We start from the raw sequence: 17996 nt of genomic DNA on the forward strand, positions 1-17996 counted from the left end.
TATGGCAGTTGTGTTATAGATTTATTAGTTTTGATTGGGCTCCACAACTCTGCATTTTGATTGGTAGTTGGCTAAGTTTCCAGTAACAGGCAGGATTTTCCTCTGGCTGAGTAGTCCTTAAGTCCAATTAGAGAGCTGTTGCTTATCACCAAATACACATGTCACTCCTGCATTCCTAAGACTATCATGCCTTGCTGGTTCTTATAGTTCACAGGTATTAACAAAGCCAGAACTGTTGGTTGCTTCCCTCTGTTAGCAGCTTGCATGGTGCCTCTACTAGGAAAGCTAGTCCTCAGCAAGGAGACTTTCATATTAGTTCCAACCCAGGGCACTCTGGGCCCTGTGCCTGAGGTGCCTGGTAATTTCAGCAATAGGGACTACCACCTCTGGGGCAACCAAGGGCAACAGCAATAGCCTGTAATGCTTTAGGAGTCTCTTAGACAACCCTGACCAACAACTCAAAAGAGGATTGTTCATATCTGTTGTTGGGAGTTTTGTTAGATAGTTTTGGCTCTTGTAGAGGAGCTTTGTGAGTACCCTTACATGTATTATAAATGTTTTTAGGTAGAGAATTGCTAGTATAATTCCTAATAACTTTTTCAGATATCTTTACTGTTATTTATCCTTCCTCCTTCCCATATTTATCTCTGTACTATTTACTAGTTAAAGCCCCACCTCATTTTCCCATTTCCCTCTTAAGATCACTTGTATTCTGTTACTCCCTTCTCTTATTCTTATTGCTCCTAACACACACACACACACACACACACACAGCAGTCTTTTTATTTTGCTGATTTCTGCAGTTGACTCCAGGTTATATTGTCACATCTAAGGGTTTGGAGCTGGGAACCACAGATAAGAAGACAATATGTGATGTTTGTCTTTCTGGGTCTGAGTTACTTTACTCTTTACTAGTTCCACCCATTTACTCATGATTTCATGTTTTGCTAAAGTTGAATAGTGTTCCATAGTGTATATGTACCACATTTTCATCATCCTTTCAACAAGTGAAGAACATCTAGGTTGTTTCTATTTTCTAGCTGTTGTCAATAGAGCATCAATGAACATGGATGAGAAAGTGTCTGTGGAGTAATATTGAGTCCTTTGGGCATATGCCAAGGAGTGTATAGCTGGATTATATAGTAGATTTAATTTTAGTTTTTTGAGGATTCCCCACATTTTCAGAGTGACTGGATCAGTTTACAATCCTATCAACAGTGAATAAGTGTTCCCTTGTCCCCATATCCTCTCTATCATTTGTTGTTGGTTGTTTTGTTGACGTTGGCTGGAGTTGGAATAAGATGAAATCTCAAAGTTGTTTTGATTTGCATTTCTGTAATTGCTAGAGTTAATAAGTATTTTAAAGATATTTCTTAGCCATTTTTATTTCTTCTTTTGAGAATTCTGTTCGTATTCCAAACCCATTCTTTGAATAGGTCACTTTTTCTTTTCTCCTTTTTTTTGTGGTGATGGGAATTGAACAGAGGGTCGCACATAGAGTTGGTGAGTGCTCTATCTCTGAGCTGCCTCTCCAGAACCCCCTCATTTCCCTTATATTTCACTCATATCAATCATAGGAGTCTTATTGTTATTCTCATTTCATAAGTAATGAAGGTAATGATCAGAGAGGTTAAATACCGACCCCTGTACCATAAAACATAACCTACATTTAAATCCAGACTACCTGACTTCAGAGAATATGAACACAATCATACTGCACAGTCCTTTTGTTAGATAGTTATCCTCCTTTACCAGAATTAGTAATATTAGTAAGTTCACACATAAAATTGATTTAATTAGTTAAAGGAAAGAATGGAGAATCTGGGTTTTGCTTGTTTTGTTGCTGTTTTTCTCTTCTGCTCTGCTTTAGAGGTATCTGGAAGTCTGAATTATATATTGAGTTAATTGAATGCTGTGCAGTCCTTTGGTAAAGAGTGGGTTATTCTATGAGAGTTATTTTCTAGTGATGATGTATGACTATTCCAAATAGCTATTACCTCAGATATCATGTTTTAAAAAATTCTATGTTCATTAAGGATATAAATGATAGTGAATTGCAGTGTATACACATTGAGTCCAAATAGGCCAAGCTGTATCTTTGCAATGCTAGTTTCTTTGTACAGGGCATACTGTTCCAGGATTGAGTTATTTGAAATAAGTGGGTTCATAAAGAATTTTGAATCAGAATATCTCTCTGTGGGCAGATTTCATGTGTTTTATTTTTCCCTTCCATAATTAAAATATTCCCCGGCAATTTATTTGAAAATCTTCAGAGATACAGAATAGGTGAAAATATTGCATTAACACCCTTATAGCTACCACTTAAAATTTATCATTAATTCTTGTTATATAAGCTGTATTACATACTTACTTTTATAATCAGGTTGAGCTTGAAGGCTGTAGCTTGACTACATGATACAGAATATTACTTCTTTGTTTATTGCCATCTTATTTTTCTGATGAATTTCAAAGTTATTTCATAATACTATAACACAAGTATCCTTAACTAGGACTCAGTATTTTTGTTTAATTTACATACAGTAAAAGGAACATATCATAATTTAGTAAGTTTTGACAAATGCTAAGGAAACAAAGCCATTGTCATGATGGATGTAGTTCACATATTGATAAACTTTCTGTAAAAATCTAGACAATGATTCAGGTCTTGTATACTATATAATCTCTGTTGCAACTATTGAGTTGTACTGCTATATGCATGAAAGCAATCAGATAAATTGTAAGTAAACAGACATGGTTCTGTCCCAAAAAAACGTAGTTTGCAAAAATAAATGTTTCACTAGATTTTTCCTATATGTCACAGCTTGCCTACCAATATAATTCTACATATTATTTAAGGAACTTCCCTCATGCCTCTTTGTTGTAAGTCCTCTACACATCATACCAATGTCAATCACCATTGATTTTTTTGTTTTATTTTTTATTCATTTTACATGCCAACCACAGTTCTCCCTCCGTCCGCTCCTCCTCTACCTCTCTTTAACCCAGCCCCATCCACTCCTCACCATAGATGAGTCTATTCTGTTTTAGACATTCATATAAGTGAGATAATACAATATATGCTTGGGTAAAGCTTCTTTTATTGAACATGTTTTTGAGATTGAGCCATTTTTGTATAAAAGTAGCTCACTGTTTTACTGTAAAATAATTCTAATTATGAATATACTAAATATGTTTATCCATCCACTATTTTTTAACACTTGAATGCTTTCTGAAGTTTTGGCCTGTATGAATAAAACTGCTTTGAACATTCTTTTTGTGCGCATATTTTGTCATGGATAACAGATAGGGATATGTTTCATTGGGGCATAGAGTAAGTGGTTATGTTATTTTACTTTTGTACTTTTAAAGAAATCTGCTAAATGTGATAGCCCATGCCTTTTAACACAGCACTCTGGAGACAGGAGCAGGCAGATGGATCTCTGTGAGTTTGAGGCCAGCATGGTCTATTTAACAATTCCAGACCAGTCAGGCCTGTGTAGAGAGACACTGTTAAGAGAAAAAGAAAGAAAGAGATGGAGGGAAGGAGGAAGAGAGTGGAGATGGGAGGAAGAAGTGGGAGAAGGATATGGGAAGGGAGGGATGGAGGGAAGCAAAGAAATTAGCAGTATTCTGAATTACCTGTACTATTTTACACTAGCATCAGCAATGTATTGAGAATTCCTCACCCTGACCAACATGTGGGGTGTTAAAAAATATTTTTAGACAGGGTCTTGAATTTGTTACATAGCTGAGACTGGTCTTGCATTTGTGATTCACAAGTTCTGGGATTACAGGCATGTGCCACTATGTCTAGTTTGGTGTTTTAAGTTTTAGTGACTCTGGTGGATGTTAGTGAGTCTCATTGTGCTTTTAAAAATATTTATTTTAAATTATGTATATAATTGTGTGCATGTGCAAGTATGTGTAGATGACCTTGGAGGCCAGAGGCATCAAATCCTGTGGAACTGGAGTCACAAACCTTAGTAAGAGCAGTATATGCTCTTAACAACTGAGCAATCTCTCCAGCCCCTCATTGTGGTTTTGTTTTCCTGATGTCTGTGATATTGAGCACATTTTCATGAGCACATTCTAACTTTTTTGTTAAGCATTAAGTTCATTTGTCCATTTTATTTTGCTCTTATCTTTTTATTGACTTATAGGAGTTCTTTATATATTCATCATGATACCAGTCCTTTCTCAGATACATGCTTTACAATTTATTCTCCAATCTGTGGTTTGCCCATTCATTTTTGTAATGTTCTCAGTTATGAGACAAAGTATTTAATTTGAGGAATCTAATTGATGAAAACTAACTGTTGTGGTTATTTCTTTGTATGACCTAAGAAACCTTTGTACCTATGTTTCAAGATACTCTGCAATGTTTTATGAGGTTTTTATGATGGCGTGTCTTATGTTAATATCTATATACATTTTCAGTTAGTTTTTATGAATGATGTGAAGTAGAGGGTGAATGTTCATTTTTTGATAACCCTTTATTTCAGCATGATTTATTGAAAATACATTGCCATCTCCACATTCTTAACAAACTTGTATGGTTATGGCCCACTTTTGTAGGTGTGAAAACAGTCTCCATGTGGTTTTGATTTGTATATCCTTAAAGGCCACTGATAGTGGACATCTTTTCATGTAATTTTAGGGCCTTTTTATAACTTAACTTCTTCAGAGGAATACCTACTGAAATATTTTGTCCATCTTTTAATTTTTTTTCAATTTTGTCACTTAAGCATAAGAATTATTTATATATTTTAATACTAGACTAGATAGTTTTCCCAGTCCTTGTGTTTTTTGTCTTTATAGATTATGTCTTTTGTGCCATAATTCCGTTTATATTTCTTTGATTGCTTTGTGCATTCCATGTCACACCTAAGAAGTTATTGCCTAATTCAAAATTATGAATATTAAAACCTAAATTTTCTTTTAGGAGTTTTGAGTTTTGGTTCTTAAATCCAGTTCTTTGATCTACTCTGGATTACTTTTTCTGTGTACTTGGAGGTGAGGCTCAGTTTCATGTGCATGTCCAGTTTTCCAAGGACCATTTACTCAGACTGGTTTTGGCAGTAGCATACTGGCTTTCTAGCCATGCTGTTTCATAAGCCTGCCTGTTTTATTAATTATTCAAAAAAGTGTAACTCCCCTTTTTCTTTTTCAAGACATAGTTTATTTGTGTAGCCACATCTCTCAGTCCTTTTAAATTTATTTCTTATTCATTTACTTATTGTGATAGTAGATATCCAACCTAGGGCTACACACATAATGGGGCTGCACTTTACCATTGAACTACATCCCCAGCCTTAACTTAAAACAGTATTTTGTCTGTTGTGTATGGGCAGGCATGTACCATGATGTACATGTGAAATTAAGAGGACACTCAGATTTCGATCTTCACCTGATAGGTCTTTTCTGTTGTTCACTGCTAGGTAAGGCACACTACCTAATCCAGGAGTTTCTGGAGATTCTCCTATATATACCTACCATCTTGCAGTAGGAGCACTGGGATTGCTGTTACTTTAACTGGGTTCTGCAGATTTTAACTCAGTTCCTCATACTCATGTAGCAAATACATTTCCCACCATCTTCTCACTGTGTGTTTTTACTTTTTGAGACTGAGATTCACTAAGTTGCCCAGGCTAGCTTTGAACTTACTCTTTAACGGAATCAGTTTTTGAACTTATGATCCTTCTGACTCTGCCTCCTGAATAACTAAGATTAAAAGACTATGCCACCATGTATTGTTTTTATTTTATTTTGAGATATGGTTTCTCAGGCTGACCTTAATTTCTTGATCCCTGCCTCCATCTCTCAATAAGCTAGTGAATGGAACATGCCCAGTTGGAATAATTTTCTTAATTTCTGTTTGAGATCGTATATTGCTTACATATGCAGAGACAACTGATTTTTCTTACATCACTGTTGCAATCAGTTGTGAGCTTCCTGGTGTGGGTTCTGGGAATTGAACTCAGGTCTTCTGGAAGAGCAGTGCATGCTATTTATCACTGAACTACCTCTCTAGTCCCGCTGATGATTATTTTAAATGGGGTCTCACCTTGTAATTTTGACTGGTCTGGAGTTCACTAAGTTGCCCAAACCATATTCAAATTTGTAGCAATCTTTGTACCTCAGCCTCCTGAGTACTAGGATTACAAACATAAGCCACCATACTGGCAATTGATTTCAAAAATTGAAATAGCCTTGTATCCTTGGCATAAACTTATTTGGGCATAGTATGTCATTTTTAATAGATTGTTGATTTTGATTTACTAATATTTTCTTGAGAATATTTGAATCTCAAGTTAACAAGAGATAGCAGTTCTGTTCTACATCTTTATTAATTATCTATCTAGACGGTCTGTCAATTGCTGAGAATAAAGTGTTGAAATATGCAAGTAAAGTAGACTCATGTATTTCTTCTTATAGCCCAGTTATTTACTTATTTATTTAATTTGGTTTTCCAAGACAGAGTTTCTTTGTGTAGCCCTGGCTGTCTTGGCACTTACTCTGTAGACCACGCTAGCCTCAAACTCAGTGATCTAACTGTCTCTGCCTCCTAAGTGCTGGGATTAAAGGTGTGCACCACCCCTACCCAGCTATTTGTTGTAAAAGGAAGATAATAGATTTATTGAAAACATTTCAAGTGCATTGAGATGGATGGTAGCAAGAATACCACAGCACCCTTTCCATCATTTTGAGGCTTTCTTGTTTGGTAGATCCACAAAATGGTGGATAGGTCTTTTTACTATGTCCTCTTTCATGCCTAGTAATTTTCTTTCTTTTGAAGTTTAGATATTCACTTTCTTTTGATAACATCAGCATGATACATTTTTCCTCATCCTTTCAACTTATCTGTCTTGTGTCTAAAGTAAAATTTTTAAGGATTTATTTATTTATTACATATACAGTGTTCTGTCTACATGCCAGAAGAGGACACCAGATTGAATTGTAGATGGTTGTGAGCCACCATGTGGTTGCTGGGAATTGAACTCAGGACCTCTGGAAGAGCAGTCAGTGCTCTTAACCTCTGAGCCATCTCTCTAGCCCTTAAAGTAAAATTTTTATAGAAAACATGTACTTGGTTTTCATTCCATGTTTTTTAAATCCATTCTGCCATGTTCTCTTAATTTCTTTCTTTTTTTTTTTTTTTTGGGTTTTTCGAGACAGGGTTTCTCTGTGGCTTTGGAGGCTGTCCTGGAACTCGCTTGGTAGTCCAGGCTGGTCTCGAACTCACAGAGATCCGCCTGCCTCTGCTTCCCGAGTGCTGGGATTAAAGGCGTGCGCCACCAACGCCCGGATCTTAATTTATTTCTTTAGACATTGGCACTTTAGTTATTGATATGTTAGTACGTAAGTTTTGCATTTCAAGCATTTGATTTTTTGTTTTATTGTTTCTCTTTTCCTGTGTTTATACTCTCTTGTCTGCCTGTGGATTCTTATATAATTATTTTAAAACTTGTTTTATTTATACTATTTTGGGTATAATGCTTTATAATTGGGTTTTTATTGATTGCTGTGATACTGATTGTATATATGTGTATATATGTAATCTTTTTTCTGTTTATTTGTGAGATTGTATTTTAATTACAACATTTCTCCCTTCCCTTTTCTCCCTCCAAACTCTCAAATATACTCCTCCCCATTCTCCTTCAAATTCATGGACTCTTTTTTCATTAATTGTTATCATGTACCTATATGTATTATATATACTGATATTGATATTTTAGCATTTCAAGTAGAACATTGAAAACTTGTATCTATTTAAGTCCTCCTATTACTTTTATTTTTTAAACTGGCATGATTATATGTGTATAAATGAATGTTTGTGAGTATTTGTGGCATGCCATGGCATGTGTTTTGAAGTTAGAAAACAGCCTCATTTATCCATCCTCACTTTCTATCTTGTTTGAGACAGACTCTGTTTTTTATTGCTGTACCCTGTACATTGGATTAGCTGGCCCATGAGTTTCTGGGGATTCTTCTGTCTCTTCCTCCTATCTCACTGTAGGAATGCTGGAGATACAGATATGCCCTACTGAATCCAACTTTTTATGGGTCCCAGGAAATTCTAACTCAACTCCTCATGAGTTACACTACAAGCATTTTACCCACTGAGCCATTCTCCCTAGCCCTCACTTGTACTTTGTAAATAGTTTTCTCAAACATCGCTCATTTTTTTACTTATAATAGATGCCATTATGAATTATAGCTCTTATGACAAGGATAGTGTATTTGTCCTTAATTTTTTACCCATTCTGTTTTTTCCCTTCTGAAATTCCAAGCATTTTTTTAAAATTATTTCTTCTGTGTTTGGAGAGTTTCATTTAGTCATTCTTTAATGTAGCTGATAGAAACAAATTCTTCTAGTTTTCTTTCAATCCTCTTTTTGGGTAGAGAGTCCACAGTTTTGTTTCTAATTGTTAGTAATTTTGGGGTTTTGTTTTGCTTTGTTTTTTGTTTGTTGCAGAAATGTAATTTTAATGCATGTTAGGATGTATTAGGGAGGTGCTGTTTTGAGAATTCCCTCAGTCTTATGGGTCTGTTATATGTATGTAGGCAAATGTTTAAAAATTAAATGTTTTTTTTGTTTCACACTCTTATGTCTTTCCAGTGCTTTGACTGGATTATTTACATGTTTACTTATTCAGTCAATCATTTTTAAGTTCTAGGAATCAAACTGGCCTGATGCATGCTAGACACATTCTCTTTCATTGAGCTATATATATCCTCAAGCAATATACATCTTATCTGTCTTTGTAATTTAATGCCCAAACTACCTCTCTAGTCTACAATACACATTTTAAAAAGATAAGTCTCATGTAACACAGGCTGGCCTTGGCAGAAGATTATCATGAACTCATGATCTGTCTACCTCTCAAGTGCTAGGATTATACAGGCACGTACTACCATGCCCCATTTATGTGCTGCTGGGGTCAAACCCAGGGAATTGTGCTTGCTAGGCAAGTACTCTACCAATTGAGTTCCATTCTCAGCTCCTTTGCCTGTTTTGATCTCTTTTTTAATTACGCTCTCACCTCATTTGGATGCCTTATTCATTTCTTTTAGTTCCTTTCTATTGTTTAAATTAATTAATTTTATTTTCTTGAAGCACCATCTCACTATTGTATACTCACTATATAGTTCAGGGCAGCTTCTGTCCTGTTTTAACCTCCCATGTGCTAGGTTTACAGGTTTGAGCCAGCTCTCACTGGGTCTCTGTTAGTGCTATCTATAAAGGAAAGTAATTCTCTATACTGCCAAATGTTGCTAGATGGAAGCAAAAGGGCACTGAGTTCCTTGATACTTTTTCTCTGCTACAGCTATAAGAATATGGAAAAACTTAACTGCCCAGTGCCTATTGGGTTATGTTATAGTCTTCCAGTGGATGTAGACATTTTTGTTTTAGTAGATAGTTTACTTGACTGAACTCCAAACTATTTTCCTCATGGGCATGTCTGCAGAGGATTATGTTAATTAGATTAAGTGATGTGAGAAGACTCAGCCCACTGTACCATTCCCTAGGCAAGAGATCCTGAACTGTATAAGAGTAGAGAAATTGAGCTAAGCACTGACAAGTAAGCATGTACACATTCATTTCTCTCTATTCTTGACTGTGGTTGTGATGCACTAGCTGCTTTAAATGCCTGCCACCACAATGGACTGTAACCTGAAATTTCAAGTTCAAATGTAGGACAACTACTAAATTTAAAAAACCCAACTAATATATAATATTTTACTAATTTCTGATGCATTTAAAACCTAAAATATGGCCAATCTTGTCAGTGCTTCTTTAAACAGTATCAAACTATCAATGCTAAATGTTTGAATAGCGAAAGTTACTGTTTGTCTTTATCTTATAACATCAATCTACTATATTCATGCAGTTAAAAATTATAAAAGACTAGACCAGTATAACAATGAACACATATCTTCTGTCAGTCACCTAGTACTCTTAAAAAGTAACAGCAACTGCCTTCTGAAATGAGAATAAATTCCCAATAGCCAATAAATACTAAAGAGTGCAACCTACAGTCCATAAATGTTGAAGAGCATGAAAGAATGGAAACTGATAGGTCACATTCAGTTGGAAAGAAAATCTATAAAACTTAAAGTTTTGGGCACATATACATAGGAGAAACTACTGGAAAGTTTGGAGTGACTTTTTGTAGAACTCATCGGGGAAAATAAATGGGATGTGAATTAGAAGCCCTAAGGCTTACAGTATTATTGTTTACAGTACTTTTTCTTGAGACTTTTGCCAAAGCATTCAGCTTCCTTAATTTTGGCTGCACTCTTCTTTTTTTTTTTTTTTTTTGGTTGTGTGTGTTTTTGTTTCTTTTCAAAAGTTTGAAAGCATTAGTTTCTTGTTGGTTTTGTTTCTCTTCTGACCATACAGTTTGCATTTGGAGTACCTTTGTGAATTAGTGTTTTCTGAGAGGCTTTTTATCTGCCATCACAACTTGTCCACTTGGAAAACCTTGTGAAGACTTTTCAGGGTTGTTGGATATACTTGTGTCAGAAAGCAGTGTGAAAACAAAGCACTGCTCCTCTAAGAGAGGGACTGGCTTTTTCACAATGCGTTTTCAGCCTGTGCATTTCAGAGACTGTCATTTAGTAGACCATGTAATAAAACACTCAATGGGTTAGCACAGGAGACACTGACCTCTGTGCTGGAGGCCAAGGTTGTTAGGGCTGCTTACTGGGACACTGATTTCCACAGCTAAATTGGCTGCACTAACTTTAATCCACATTTGGTGCATTGCTTGTTTGTATTGTATGTTTTTTTAATATTTTATTTACTTATCATGTTTTGCCTGCATGCATGTCTGCACGACAGAAGAGGGCACCAGATCTCATTACAGATGGTTGTGAGCCATCATGTGGTTGCTGGGAATTGAACTCAGGACCTGTAGAAGAGCAGTCAGTGCTCTTAACCTCCGAGCCATCTCTCCAGCCCTGTTTTGTTTTGTTTTGTTGTTTTTTTTCAAGATGGGATTTCTCTGTGTATCTCTGGCTGCCCTGAAACTCCCTCTGTAGACAAAAGATCTGCTTGCCCCTGCCACTGGGATTAAAGGCATGGTCCATATTTGGTACTTTGATTAACTTTTATGGTTGCTATGACAAAAATACCTGAAAAAAAACTTAAGGAAGGAAAGGTTTATTTGAGCATTTAGTTTGAGAGTACAAGCAACCATGACAGATGTTCTAGTTTAATTTCTGTTAACTGTTGTAGAAAACCCTGACAAAAATCAATTTATGGGAGGTGGGTTTTTTAAACTTACAATTCCAGGTTATAGTCTATCATTGTGAGGAAGTCAAGACAAGAACTTGCACATCCATAGTCAAGCCCAGAGAGAATAAATTCGTGTATAACTGCTTGCTTTTACTCAATTTAATTTCTCTATTTATTGAATTTGTGCTGAACAAAATATGCATATACCACAGAAGCAGATCAAACACTGTAAGCAGTTCACAAAGTAGTAACGGTATGGGTCAGATTTAGAAATGAGGGCTAGGCTAGAGAGATGGCTCAGCAGTTAAGAGCACTGGCTGTTCTTCTAGAGGGCCTGAGCTCAATTCCCAGCACCCACATGGCAGCTCACAGCTGTCTTTAACTCCTGTTCCAGGGGATCCAACACCCTCACACAGATAAACATGCAGGCAGAACACCAATATACACAAAATAAAAAAATCATTAGAAATGAGGGCTAGAAAAAACAAAAAGAAAAACAAAATAAGAATGTCTCTAAATTTATATTATCTAGAATTTTCTCATGATTTGATTTGCATCATTTTTTTAAAGATTTTATTTTATTTTTGTTTTTTTGAGGCAGGTTTCTTTGTATTGTTTTGGAGGCTGTCTTGTAACTCTCTCAGTAGACCAGGCTGGACTTGAACTCACACAGATCTGCCTGCCTCTGCCTCCCAAATGCTGGGATTAAAGGCATGGACCACCAACACTCGGTTACAAGTTTTGGTTTTTTTTTTATTGCAGATTTTTCCTTTTTTTGTTTTTTGTTTTGTTTTTGTTTTTGTTTTTTTTTTTTTGGTTTTTCAAGGCAGAGTTTCTCTGTGACTTTGGAGGCTGTTCTGGAACTAGCTCATACACATGTGTGTAATGTTTTTTTTTCATTGCTCCTCCATCCACAACCCTTTCTTGTCCCACTTTCATTCCTGAGAGTACCAGAATGCAATTACCTTTGTTGTCTGGAAGAAAGCATTCTGCAATACTTCAGTTCTTATTTCTTACATTCTTTCTGTCCCTTCTACAGTGTTCCCTGAGCCTTGAAGGAGTAACACAGATTTACTATTTAGGGCTCAGTTTTCAGTAGTCAGTTATTGTCAGCACTTTTACCAGTTATGAGTCTTTTTAGTAACTACCACCCACTGCAAAAACAAGCCTGTCTGACTGAATCTGACTACAGCAATGATTTGTGGGTATAAACATAAATATTTAGAAGGCAATGTGACAGGTATATCCATATCCAGTTAACAAAACAACAACAGTAGCTTCCCCACTGTGTGACTTCCCCAGCCAAGTTTCCAATACCAAATGTGATTTCCTTCTTGTGGTGTGGCCCTCAAATCAGACAGCTGTTGGTTACACCCCATAATAGACATGTCACTCTTCCACCAGTTGCCTTGTTTTTCATAGCTATTCATCAGTGTGACATGCAGGTTCAAAATGAAGATAGTCTACAAACTAAGACTGTTAATGACAATTCTCTCCCAGAAGGTGCATAGTTCCTCACAGCTCTATGAAAGAGCCAGCACTGAGAGAACTTCCAGTTCAGTTACACCTTTGATTTCCCTACCAGAGAATGTAGTATTTTCAGTGGCTCACCTGTAATTCCAGGATCCCTGGGGCAAGCTGCCTAGCTAGACTAGCCAAATCTGTAAGTTCTAGGTTCAGTTGAAATCCTGACTCAATGTAAGGAATATCAATGACATTGACGTTGGGCTTTCACACTTACACCCACATGTGTGCCCACACAGGTGAATATGCATACACATGCATGCCACAACCATATAATTACAGTTTCAACTATTATTGAGATGATGTATTTATTGGCAAATTCTCCCACCTTAATTAATGATCTAATTTACAAACATATATCACCTTTGTCTTAGTTCTATTGTTTACTTTAGACTAGATCCTCAAGCCTACATCTTCCATTGTTTTGATCTCTCTGAAGTGTGAATGAATGCTTGTTATTGCATAGAATATACTTTAATTTGATTCTGTGTAAATCCTCTTCCTCTTTAATTCAAGTTATAATTTTTTTTGGTCAGGAATACCATGTAAGTGTGGCTGTGTTGTTCTTTCTACATCATGTTGTCTCAACATCAGATGATTAAATTTGATTATGTGACTAAGATGGGACTTTCTACAATCTTGCCATTGTTGTCTTTGTAATTAAAAAACAATCTGTAAGGAAACATTTTGAAACTATGTAATTACATTGTTCTTCATCTAACTGTTGCTAGTTTTAGCATCCATTATGATTTTTCCACATTCCTTCTTATATTCATTAATTACCTTTTTGCAGTTAGAATTGCCTTTTTTTTGAGACATTTTCTCTGTGTATCTTTGGAGCCGGTTCTGGAATTAACTCTGTAGACCAGACTAGCTTTGAACCCACAGAGATCTGCCTGCTTATGCCTCCCGAGCTCTGCAATTAAAGGCATGTGCTGCCGCCACCTGGCTTTGTTTGTTTGTTAATATCAGTGTGAAGTCACTTATTTTATTGAATAGACTATATTCTTACTACTTATTTTGACACCAAATTATTCAAGAGTTGGCATTGGTGATCCTTTGATTTATTTTTGTGTGACCTGATCACTCTTTGAGTTCTTTTCTCTTTGCCACAGTAAAGTTTATCTTGTAAGTCCAGTGTTGGAAGTAGCAATTTCTCCAAAGTATCTCCAACCTTCGTAACTTAGAAACTAAGATATGAGCAATTTTACTGGTTTGTTTCTGGAACCCACTGTTAAAGAGCCTTTTACATAAACATTTTATGTGTATGTATGTATGTACTATAGATGTACATTTTGTGTATATTTTCTGTAGAAAATATGTTCAAATATGTTATAAATGGACAGGAACAAAGAGGGATTGAAAATAGGGTGGGAAAGTAGAGGAATGTAAGTGGAGTTATCATAGTGTATGGAAGAACTCAACTCATGGAAAGGAGCTCCAGTCTAGTGTGGCTTAAAGAAGAGATGCGAAACTAGAGAGCCAGGAATGGACCAGTTCACTGAGGAATTTATTTGCACTCTGAAGGAAATCAGTCTTTTAGAACATGAGGAGTCATCATAGAAAGTTTCATTGGGTAAGGAATAATTATTTTTGTTAGATTTACATTTTCATATTCTTCTCTGTTGCTAGTGGCAATTCATAAAGGATAGATTACATAAATGTTTAGAATTATTGTTTTAATGGGATTGGTATTTGCCTCCTTTAATTAAAGGACATTTAATTCTTTTATTTTCTTGTGGAATTTCAGTAACTCAGGACTCATCTGTTCTCTGTGATAGATAACACAAACAAGAATTAAAACAGTGTTAAGTGGTATTTTTATTCATTTATTATTTTTTAAGATAGGATCTCATTATATAGCTCTAGCTGGCCTGAAACTCACTTTATACACCAGGCTTGTCTCCAACTCAAAGAGATCCACCTTTGGAATGCTGAGATTAAAGAATTGTACCACTACGTCTGCCTAAACACTGTTAAATTTTAATGAAAATACCTTATGTAGAAATAATTGATCCACTGTTAGTAATAAGGCTGATACAGGCGTTGGATAATAAAGACATTCTACCTGGTTTACAAAGTTAAAGATATGAAATGTAACAATGATGATTTTTGAAGTAACAATGTGTATCTTAGCATGAATTTGGTTGTTATCATAATAGATGTTATTACTGCCCTCTTTACAGCCTGTTTCCCAACCAGTCGGAACTGAACAACAAGCAGCTCTTCAAAATCCAGGTTTTGTTCGAAGGTAAGTATCATCATCTTAGTACCTAGAAATCAGTGGTGGCATGCTAACACTTGTCATTGTATGCTTAAAGTCCTTTGAATAGAGTGATCTTTTATTCTTGTATTCATGTAATCTTAATAAAATTAAGATAAAGTTTATTCCTTAAATATTTATAGTAATTTCCGGGCGCTGTTGGCACATGCCTTTAATCCCATCACTTGGGAGGCAGAGGCAGGTGGATCTCTGTGAGTTCGAGGCCAGCCTGGTCTACAGAGTGAGTTCCATGACAGCAGGACTATTACACAAAGAAACCCTGTTTCAAAAAGTGAAAAAAAAATCATAGTAATCACATAGATTGTGAAATTATTGATCATATTTTATTTTGTTTATATTATTCTATTCTACAAAGTAAATAAAATCATGCAAAGTAGAATTCTAGCTTATCTCACAAAATAAATTATAACAAGATAAGTTATTGTATTATTGGTAGTTTTAAAATAGCTTTATATGTTATTCAGATTAGGTAATTTCTATTATTTTCTTCAAATTTATTGATTACTTTCTGTGTCCTGTTTATTATACTATTTTTTCTATTTAGTGAAGTTTTATTCTATGATTCTATGTTTAGTCCTATAATTTCCAATTGATTCTTTTTTATCTTCTGTTTCTCATTGACTTTATTTTTTCTCATTTGCTTCAAATGCAGTTGCAATTGCCTGTTGAAGTTTGCTTTGTTTTGTTTTTGTTCTTTCCATTTCTGGGGATGGAGCCCAGGGTCTTTGCACATTCTAGGTGAGCACTATACAATGCAGTCCTTTGCTGAAGTTGGCTTCCCTTTCCATTCCTTTTTTCCTTCTCCTTTGTGTTGGGAACCAAACCCAGAGCTATGTGAATACTAGACAAGTAGTCTATCACCAAGCTGTTGTTTGTTCGTTTGTGTTTTTCAAGTCTTTGGGGGTTCTTAGCCAGTCTTACTTTTTTTTCAGTCTTGGTTGCCCTCTTGTGATTGTCTAGTTTATTATTTCCAGAATTTTTAAAGTCATATTCAGGAAAATGGGCAAGAAAAGTTGAGATTCTGTTATCTTGTTCCAAAAGCTATTTTTAGATTTATTTTATTATGTTTATGAGTTTTCTGCATCTATGCATTTGTACCACATGTGTGACTGGTGCCTATAGGGGTCAGAAGAAGGCATTGAATCCAGTGGAACTAGTATTAAAGACAGTTGTGCTGTGAACTGTGCCTTCACATGTGGGTGCTAGGAATTGAACCCAGGTCCTCTGCAAGAGCAGTAAGTACTTCACTGAATTAACACTAACACTGATCTAGTGTTAATCTAGTATTTTGTTTGTTTTTTGTTGTTGTTTAAAATTTTTTATTTAAATTAGAAAGAAGCCTGCTTCATATGTCAATCCAAGCTCCCTCTCCTTCCCCTCTTCCCCCACCCGCCACCAACCCCCCATCTCTTCTTCCCTCTGCTCCTCAGGAAGGGTGAGTCAATCCATAGGGGATCCCCAAAGTTTGTCATATCATCCAGGGCAGGACCCAGGCCCTCCCCCATGTCTCCAGGCCAAGAGCACCTGCCTCCACATAGAATGGGCTCCCAAACTCCATCCGTATGCCAGGAATAAGTACTGATACATTACCAGAGGTCCCATAGATTGCTGAGACCTCTTCACTGACACCCACATTCAGGGGGTCTGGATCAGTCCCATGCTGGTCTCTCAGCCATCAGTGTGGGGTCCATGAGCTTCCCCTTGTTCAGGTCAGCTGTCTCTGTGGGTTTCACCAGCTTGGTCTTGACCCCTTTGCTCATCACTCCTCCCTCTCTGTCACTGGGTTTCAGGAGTTCAGTTCAGTGTTTAGCTGTGGATGTCTGCCTCTGCTGCCATCTGTCACTGGATGAAGACTCTAGAATGACATATAAAGTAGTCATCAAACTCATTATCAGGGAGGGGCATTTAAAGTAGTCTCTCCACTTTTGCTTAGATTGCCAACTGGTATCATCCTTGTAGATCTCTAGAAATATCACTAGTGCCAGATCTCAAACCTATAATGGCTCCCTCTATTATGGTTTCTCTCATCCTGCTCTCCTCTCTCTATTCTTCCCCCGACTCAAACTTCCTGCTCCCCCATGTCCTCCTTTCCCCTCCTCTTCTCCTCCTCTCCTTTTTCTAGCTCCCTACCCCCATGCTCCCAATCTGCTCAGGAGATTCTGTCCCCTTCCCCTTCTCCAGAGTACCATGCATGTCTCTCTTAAGGTCCAAAGTATTATTTCATGAGACAAATTGGGAGAGTTTCTAGGGATGGAACCCAGACCTTGTATATGCTGCACAAGCACTGTATCTCTGAGTTACATCCTTAGCCCATATGAGCATTAGTGTGTAATCTTCTACTACTTATATATATATATATGCTTTATCATGAAGACATAAAAAGAATTTAGTTTTTGTTTTTATCTTTTTGTATATATCTACAGAGATGGTTCATGAGGAGTTTTTAGAAGGACTCATCACCAAAAAATAACTTAAAAATATGTTTGGGGGGAAAAAAGGTCTGTTGGTACTTACTAATTTCAAATGTATTTGTTGAAATTTTTGTATTTAGTAATTCTCTTCAAGTTTATAAAAGAAAAGCCTAAAATATATTTTATTCAAATACAAAAGCTTACCCTTTCATATTTTTCCACTTGTTTCTTTTATTTTTGAGATTATAATATAGTTACATCATTTCTCCCTTCCCTTTCCTCTCACCAAACTCTCCCATATACCCCTCCTTGCTCTTTTTCAAATTGTGACCTCTTTTTTTAATAAATTGTTACATGTGTATATGCGTATGTATATACATATGTATTCCTAAATGTAACCTGTTCAGACTATATAATGTTACTTATATGTATGTTTTCTGAGCTGACCATTTGGTATTGGATATCCAGTTGAAATGCTCTTCCCTGATGACTATTTCTCCTACTCTCAGCATTTCTTAGGTACCTATAGTTCTTT

At 36.2% G+C, this 17996-nt stretch overlaps 1 protein-coding gene across 1 annotated transcript in view; it reads left to right on the plus strand.

Moving 5' to 3' along the window:
* Positions 1 to 17996, plus strand: part of Wnk3 (WNK lysine deficient protein kinase 3) — a 134328-nt gene that overhangs the window by 72044 nt on the left and 44288 nt on the right. The window contains exon 11 of the mRNA XM_040744002.1: positions 14953 to 15017. Coding sequence (XP_040599936.1) covers positions 14953 to 15017 — 65 coding nt within the window. The remainder of the gene's footprint in view (positions 1 to 14952; positions 15018 to 17996) is intronic.

This window comes from Mesocricetus auratus, unplaced genomic scaffold (genome assembly GCF_017639785.1).
Source record: "Mesocricetus auratus isolate SY011 unplaced genomic scaffold, BCM_Maur_2.0 Super-Scaffold_100003, whole genome shotgun sequence".
NCBI classification, from domain to species: domain Eukaryota; kingdom Metazoa; phylum Chordata; class Mammalia; order Rodentia; family Cricetidae; genus Mesocricetus; species Mesocricetus auratus.